The sequence below is a fragment of the Pterocles gutturalis genome, unplaced genomic scaffold (genome assembly GCF_000699245.1).
Source record: "Pterocles gutturalis isolate BGI_N339 unplaced genomic scaffold, ASM69924v1 scaffold24820, whole genome shotgun sequence".
Classification (NCBI taxonomy): domain Eukaryota; kingdom Metazoa; phylum Chordata; class Aves; order Pterocliformes; family Pteroclidae; genus Pterocles; species Pterocles gutturalis.
In genome coordinates, this window is record NW_010141560.1 from 81,456 (window position 1) to 89,428 (window position 7,973).

Genomic DNA, 7,973 nt, shown 5'->3' on the forward strand with positions numbered 1-7,973 from the left:
TTTTAAAAGCAAGAAGGTGCAACTTAACTCTGCTTTCAGCCTGGCAAACAAAACATGGCTATGCTGAGAAGATTTGAAAATCCTTTTTAAACTCTCCATCCAGCTAGAGAAAAAGGTCAGCAAGTCACAAATTTGGTTCAGCTTGGCCACACAGGCTGTTGTCAGAATGAAAACAAAACAATAGCTATGAACTTGGCTTTTTCTCCCCATTAAATACACTCTAGATGAGAATTTAACAAATGCATGTTTGTAAATATTTTACATCTCTTTGGTCCCTTAAACTATATCTCTGACATTAGCTCTGTTTTTATGCCTTGGGCATCAGTGGAACTAGTGACTCAGTCAGATCCAAATGTTGACTTGGGTATCACTGAGGGTGTGAGCTGATCTCAGCCCTGTTTTTTTTTTTTCCCTAGTGACCTTCTTGACTAGGGTCAGTCTATTGTGTATCCTTGAGTGACTGGTAATATCCTGGCTATATCATCCAAATAACAAATCCTTCCCTTCTCCTTCTCTCTCCCTCAACTAGAATATGGTTCTGATCTGGAAGAAGACATAAAATCGGAAACAAGGGGCTACTTGGAACAGATTCTGGTTTGCCTTCTTCAGGTAATGCTAGAGAAGAGAAATGAGGGTGTAAAGATCTTCACACCTTTCCTTTTTTGGAGATGACATGCAATAGGATAGGCAATACATGATCACCACATAAACTAAGGAGACAAATACGACACTTGGACTGTATCTGTGTTTAGCTTCCATGTGACTGAAGCAGAGAAACACCTTCTCGTAGCAGTAGTAAGAGAGCTGGGAGCTTGGTTCTGCTGCAGGGAGGTGCCTCACTTTTACATATGCATAAAGCTATTGCAGTCTACAAGGGTCTTAGAAAACAGTGCCCCTTGACTATCATTCACCACTCTTCCAGGGTCTGTCCCCTCAATGCTGAGTGCATTTGGATGCGTTTCTCCTCTCAGGTTTTCCAATCTTCCTGTCTAGCAGCAGAATAACTTACCAATTTTTTGGATCTCCTTCATATGACTGTTTTCAGTGCCTTTCAGTGAAGGAGTTAGTACTTGTGCTATCTGAAACATTGCTGCTTGAGTACTCTGCAGAAATAGGTAGCTGAGAAGGATAACAGATCTTTGCCCAGAATGTATGCTATGATCCTTACATATGTAAGGATCTTCATAAGACAAAATGGTAACCTTTCTCTTTCTTCTTGTAGGGTGAGAGGGACAATGCCACTCTCTATGTGGACACAGCACTGGCTCTCCAGGATGCAGAGGTACTCTCAAATGCCTGTGACCAATGATATGTTTGCATCCCACCTGTCTTAAACTTCAGAGTACTTCAGTGGGCAGCAGAGTCCTGGTCAGCAAAGGGTTGGAGCCTCAGTAGTTTGCGGAGGGATGATCTTCAAGCAGAAGCAACTTGAGGTTCTTCAATTTTGCCTTCACTATTGAGCCTTGCTCTTCCAATGAGGACTAATGAGAGCTGGGCTTGAGCTCATCTGCTTTTGATACATGAACATATATGAGTTTGGTGGAGTGGGAGAGCAAAGCATAGAGAAGAAACGTCAAGGGTATTGTTGGTTGCTCCAGCTGCTGCAGGAGGGCTGGAAAGGGTGGAGATAGTGGCTGCTCCAATTTGACATGGTCAAGGGTTTTCATAATCAACCATTCTAGGAGAGTCTAGTTCACACAGTGTCTTAGGTTGCTTCAAACCCCTTTACCCTAGCAGTGCCTTAAGCCAAACTCTGTTCCTTTACCAGCTGCACACGCAGAACATCTGTCTAACAATTGCATGTTAAATTACAGACTCTCTATGCTGCTGGGGAGAAGATACGGGGCACTGATGAGATGCAGTTCATCACCATCCTCTGCACAAGGAGCGCCACACACTTGCTGAAAGGTATGGAGAGGAGCCTGTTCTCTCAAGACTCTGAAATGAGAAATCACTCTAGCCAAAAAGAAGAGGCAGGGCTACAGATGAGAGAGGAGTGGTGAGAAACAAATACCTGAGTTTGTGTCCTGATCCTGGGTCTCGTGGTGACGAAAAGCTGCCAGCAGCTTTCATGAAAACTTACGAAGACTTAGTGCTGCTGAAGATCAAGTGTTTTATCTGGGAGTCCTTATACAGTGGTGATGGCTGGATGGTATAGCTGTTTTTATAAATCCAAGGAGACAGTCTCTTTCTAACCAGGTAGGAGCATGCAGTGGACAGACCCATGACACCTTGGATAGGGGTGGTTCTGGGAAAAAAATCACCAAAAAAAGTAGCTGGTTATTCAGAGCTGGAGAATCATAGGGTGCGCTTTCAAGTTCTGTCCCAGCTTCTTCTGAGGGCATCAGAGGGTGGTGGGAGGGAAGACACTAACCCAGCTCCGGGGAGGCCTCAGCTCCCCTCTGCCCTGTGCCGCAGAGACCTGGCCTTGTCATCTTGAGATTATTTTTCTTTTTTTAGGCAGTTCAAGGCTCTTACTAACAGATTTTGTTATGTCAACTGAGTCTAAGCATATAAAGTACTGTGTTAATGAGCTGGACCTAAACTGATAAATTTAGCTGGTGATAAATTAGGTATGCGTGAATTTTTTCACGCTGAGGTCTTCTGAGACTGTTTTCTAGCCCCTGGAGGCCAGCTCCCCCTTGTGTTTCAAATTTAATCTCCCAGTATGACTTGGAAAACAAACAAAAAAAGTGGTCTCCAGTCTTTGTCTGTGTCTTCCTCTTTAAGAATTGAATTTCAACTAGCTGTTATCAGGATGCAACCAATCTTTGGGACCGACTGTGTGACCAAGAAAGTAATTTCCTCTGTGCTGTGGCAGCCTGTAACTGTTTATCTTTAAAACTTGAATGTAATTGTTGCAGCTAATATTTTTATTTTTTTTAAATCTGGAGAGTAGACTTGTGAGTTGAGAAGGCTGTATCCATCTGTCTGTTCTGTGGTATTGCCTTTCCCTGAAGTATCTGACTGTTAATGTTTAGGTCTCTGATCTTGAATGCTGAACAAACTTCATTAAGGTGTCTGTTGCATTACATAGTAGTTTTTCTCCTTTGTTAGTCTGAAAGCTAGGAATCAAAACTGAGATCTGTAATTCTGAATCTTGGAGTTTCCAGAGTGTATAAAGTGAACAACAACTCTGTTGCTGAGATTTTGTTAATATGGGAGTTCAAATATCTTGGAATCTGCATCTGTGTTTTGCTCATCTTTTCTGAGGTTTTTTTTTAATTGCCATTGAAACAATAGGCTTTCCCAAATTGTTGTAATCATTTGGAAGTCCAAGGATCATGAACAGCTTAGTCCTGGATTTTATTTTGTCTACTGACATCAAGAAACACAAGAGTTTTGTGCCTAACCTGTTTTCTGCTTCATTTCTGTGACTGAGATGACTGAACTTGCATTTTCGAACGAAAGCAGGGAATTTGGATGAGTTGGGTTTTTGTGAATGTTGCCATCCACTTTTGTAACTGATTTCTGGGCTTGGCTAAAGCCTCCTGAAGTCGGTGCAAGTGTGGCCATTGCTTTAGCAGGATCTGTGTTTTCATAGCACCACACAAGAAATTCCTGTAAATATTGAGCACAAAATGTCTGAGCAGTTGCTTAGTAAAATAAAAATGAAGTTCTCTGTGTTTCAAACAGTGTTTGAAGAATACCAGAAACTGGCTGGTAAGAGCATAGAAGACTCTATCAAGAGTGAAACTCATGGTTCACTGGAGGATGCCATGCTGGCTATTGGTAAGAGTAGCTACATTTCCCTTTCCTTTTTCTGAGGCTGTTTTTCTGACTGTTATGGGATGGTTCCACTTTAAAAGGTATCTGGTATAAAGTAAAGGGTACTTTTTAGGTAAAATAAACTCGAAACCCAGGGGCACACTGAACTAGTGGAAAGCATGTTGAATCTCTGTTACCTGCTGCCCTGGACTGGATTTACCATTGATTCTTACTGAGCCTTTCTGTATGCCTAGTGAAATGCACCAGGAATATCCGTTGCTACTTTGCAGAGAGGCTGTACCATGCTTTAAAGGTAAGACTCCTCATTGTAACGTACTTGTTTTCATACTGGACTTGTAACTTGGCTTCCACCAATTCAAATTAGAAGAGACAAGGTTTTGGTGAAATCCAGCAATTTTCTTGCCATTGTTGCAAGTAGTAGCAGAATCCCTTCAAACACCTTGGGTAGAAAAGTACCCTTTAAGCTTGAGATGCCAAGAGAGTCTGGCTTTTCTAACTTAGGAGTCTGCAAGGAGCCCAGTCCCACCTTCTGGAACATTGACAAGATTTCTGGAAGATGCCTCTCTAGGAGGTTGATCATGGTGGAGTTTTGCCCATAATGTTAACTTAATGGACTGAACCACAGTATTTTTTTTTTTTTTTTTAGGAAGCAACTCTCTCAATTGCAGTATAAAATGAAAGAGTTCCAAATGGGGACACATAAGATATCTGTAGATTGTGACCCTGTAACTCTTAACTGATTTGTAGAAGATGTCAGCTCTCCTAACTTTGTGGAAAGCTGAGATGAGTGATTATTTTTGTTATTGATGTGATCTTAATTTTCCTGCAAGTAATTAAACAATATTGGTTGAAGCCAAGCGTGGTATGGGTGGTGGTGCAGGAGGACAGTATTGTATTCAGTGCCCACTTCCAGCTCTGTAGCATGTTTGTGTTTGCACTTGACATGTGCAAAGACTTAGAGCATACTTCCATGGTGGGCTTGTAGTATTGACAGTGGTCCCTGGGAGAGGCATGTAGGTTGGCCCTCCAGAAAGAGAAGCAGATGTGCTGCAGAACATGTGCCAAGCAGTGTTTGCAAGCTGACTCATCCTGTCGTGGACCAATTTGCAAGAGCTTATTGCTTGAACACCCCCTAACATCACAGACTGATATATCTCTTGTTTCAGGGGGCTGGCACCAGTGATGGGACTCTTATAAGGGTGATTGTTTCTCGAAGTGAAGTTGACTTAAATCTTATAAAGGTTGAATTCAAGCGTATTGCAGGAAAGTCTCTCTCCAGTATGATTCTGGTAAGCAGCATCTTGATATCTTGGTTCTTAGTCATCACATACATTCCTAACCTGTCCAGCGCTGTGGGATGCTTCCATGGCTGTTTTCAGTAAAAATGTCATTTCTGCTAAGAACATAGCTCTCCTTCATTGGGCCTATTAACAATCAGCTCCTGGAGTGACATATATGCCTGAAAGGTGAGTCAGATAGTATGCTCTGTAAGTGACATGGGCAAAGCCAAACCCAAGGAAAGACTGCTCCAGGTTTTTCATTGACCAGACTCTGTATCCATGTACTTCATAATCTCCTATATTAATCTAGATTCATTTGACCCTCCCTGTTACACCGTTCCCACACTGCTGTGCTATTTTTCTCCTCTCGCTCTGCTGTCCTTAACTACCTCAAGCCAGTGCCATATAAATGAAAACAGTGCTGGGGTTTTTTGTTTTCTTTTCTTTTTGTTGTTGGTCTGGTTTTTGGGTGGGGAGATTTTTGTGGGTTTTTGGTTTAGTTTGGGGTTTTTTTTCAACTGACTTACCCCAGAAGAAGACCTGGTCTATAGTGTGGTGAGATAGGTTTAGAATCTGAACCTTGTCAATGCTTATTGTAGCTTTTGAGGTTTTAGTCTTGGTTTTGAGTGAGTGACCCTCCTCTAATAGGGCTGAAATGCTGGAGTTTACCATTTATCCTAAGGACTCTGGGACATTCCTCTCCCCCAGTGTAAATGGCACAGAAGGCCTATCCTTAGCAGTCCCCATGGGAAGTCTGGTTCTATAATGAAGGCCGTTTCTTCTAATTGACATTGTCAGTATCTGTCATGTTGATTAATGATCGGTGTTCAAGGGTCTGTGTAGAATATTCGTTCCTCTGGAGAAGTAGAACTGGCTTTACAACTGTCATCACAAAACATCCAAAGGGAGCAAATTTTTTTATCAAGTGATATTATCTGTAGTGCTTCTCTAGATCAAAATGACCACACATGTGGCTTTTTAGAAAAATGTTGCATCAGAGCTAATGACAACTGCCCTTTCCCTTCCTGTAGGGGAAAGAATGCTACACAAATACTCAGGGACACGGAATCTAAACACAACAGAGTTGGTTGCTCTTGTCTATGCTGACTTTGTGCCACTCTGTAGGACAGAGCCATGATCAATTGCCCACCTTCATTCCAAAGAAAAGAATTGGACTTGATACATGTTATTTCAGGTGGCAGCTACAAGCCTCATTTCTCCATTTGCTTTTGATGGTGTTTCAGCTGGCAGTAACTCTGCTGGAGTCTGGCTTGCTCTTTCCAAAGTCATTTCCCTGCGTGGGCACACTCACAGGCTGACAGAGTCAGCACTTGGAGCATGCAGAGGAACTTCCACATTCACTTTTTTTTTTTTTTCCTCTATTTTTCTCTCCTGTCAGGATGACACCAGTGGCGATTACAAGACAGCCTTGCTGAATCTCTGTGGCAGTGACTGATAAAATCTAGGAGGAAGATGCTGAAATGAATATAGAGGGAAAATTAACAGTGAACAAGAGTCTGAAAATGTACACATAGAAAATCTTTCTCTTGATCCAAGCAGGAAGAAAAAGAAGATCAAATTCGTGGTCAAGATTTCTGAAGCTCTCAGAAGGGTGTGGTTGCATGTTACACATTAAAAGCTATTCACTTCCCTAACAGTTTTTCAAACGAAGTGGGAATGTTTCTTTTTTGGTTTCCATTTTGTTCTGTGCAATTTCCCTTCTCTTTTAACACACTGTGAAGGGTGGCACTTAGACATGAAGTTAAAGTCTTTTTTGATTCAATGAGCCCTCTGTAGGCGTTTCACGAGTCTGAACAACCCTACAAAGCTTGGGCTGTCTTGAAGCCTTGCTAACTTCACTACGACAAGCTGGTAGAGCACTGATCATTTGGTGTTACCAGGGTGGGTCTGGAAGGAGTCTCAGAAATGGATAGGGCTTTAGAGCATGGGTCAGAATGAAGAATTTGGTCCTTCAGGGACTGGTTTAGCAGCCTTATCTGCATAACCTCAGTGGGGGCTCCCCAAGGAGCAGGGAATGGCAGAGCCAAACCGTCTGTAAGCATTTGAAACTTGAAAACTGTGTGCCTGCTTTCCTTCTCATTTAATTGTCTGTAGGGTGAGATCAGCAAGTTCAGGGAGGGACATCAGTGTCAGACTGTGGGGAAATCAAAACTGGGGTGGATGATTTAGTTTTGGTGAATATAGGATTTCCTGCTTTTGGGAGCAGACCTGTTTCTGCTCCTGGTTTCATGTGACTTCACAGAGGTCAGTGGACTCCCCTGGAAATTCCCTCGCCCTCCCTGACTGCACCTGCCACTTGCTGAGTGAGCCCTCAAATTTCAACAGCTATACAGAGAGAACAGGATGAAATGCTTTGAGAAGCTCAGGTCTGCCTTGACCAGTGATTCTTCACACTTAAAGCAACTCATTTAAATGCATAATTACCAAAAGCCATTGTGTTCAGAGAAGTAGCTTTTCTGTTCAAGTGGGTGAATTTTCTGTCAGGGCAGTTGTTCTTCCTTTGCACTGCTGAAATGAACAGGAACTTGTGCAGTGACAGTAGTGAATTCAAAAAGTCTTAAGGAGTCCAGGCCCCTCAACTGGGGTCAAGGTATCTGCATCCCTCAAGTTCACATGAAGAGGAGTAGGTTTCAATCTCTGATCCTTTAAGTGCTTGTGTTTTCAGTGGTATCCCAATTTCTCACCTGGACTAAAATGGAGACGCATCTCTAGTCTGAGAATCAAGGGGAAGTTCTTCACCTGGTTTTGGGGGATGGGGGCGAGCTCCAGGCATGAAAGGACCAGAAATCACATGTGCCTTCTGTTGGCCCGAGGACCCGCTTGATTTTTTTGGAGAGCCGCTCGTTCTCATTGACAATGACGATCAGCCTTCCCCTGGTTTTGCTTAAGAGCGGGTTCAGGCGCGGATTTCCAGCGAGAGGCGTGGCGGGGCCGGGACGCCCT

General features: G+C 42.9%; 1 protein-coding gene across 3 annotated transcripts in view; it reads left to right on the forward strand.

Annotated features, from left to right (window-relative positions):
* Positions 1–6,465, forward strand: part of LOC104469538 (annexin A8-like) — a 13,504-nt gene extending 7,039 nt beyond the window's left edge. For 2 of the 3 annotated variants that reach the window (XM_010084076.1, XM_010084078.1), the window contains 7 exons: positions 530–609; positions 1,223–1,282; positions 1,815–1,908; positions 3,637–3,732; positions 3,963–4,021; positions 4,896–5,018; positions 6,409–6,465. In XM_010084076.1, the coding sequence (XP_010082378.1) occupies positions 530–609; positions 1,223–1,282; positions 1,815–1,908; positions 3,637–3,732; positions 3,963–4,021; positions 4,896–5,018; positions 6,409–6,465 (569 nt within the window). The remainder of the gene's footprint in view (positions 1–529; positions 610–1,222; positions 1,283–1,814; positions 1,909–3,636; positions 3,733–3,962; positions 4,022–4,895; positions 5,019–6,408) is intronic. The other variant, XM_010084077.1, reaches the window with a different exon arrangement.
* The last annotated feature ends 1,508 nt before the right edge of the window (positions 6,466–7,973 follow it).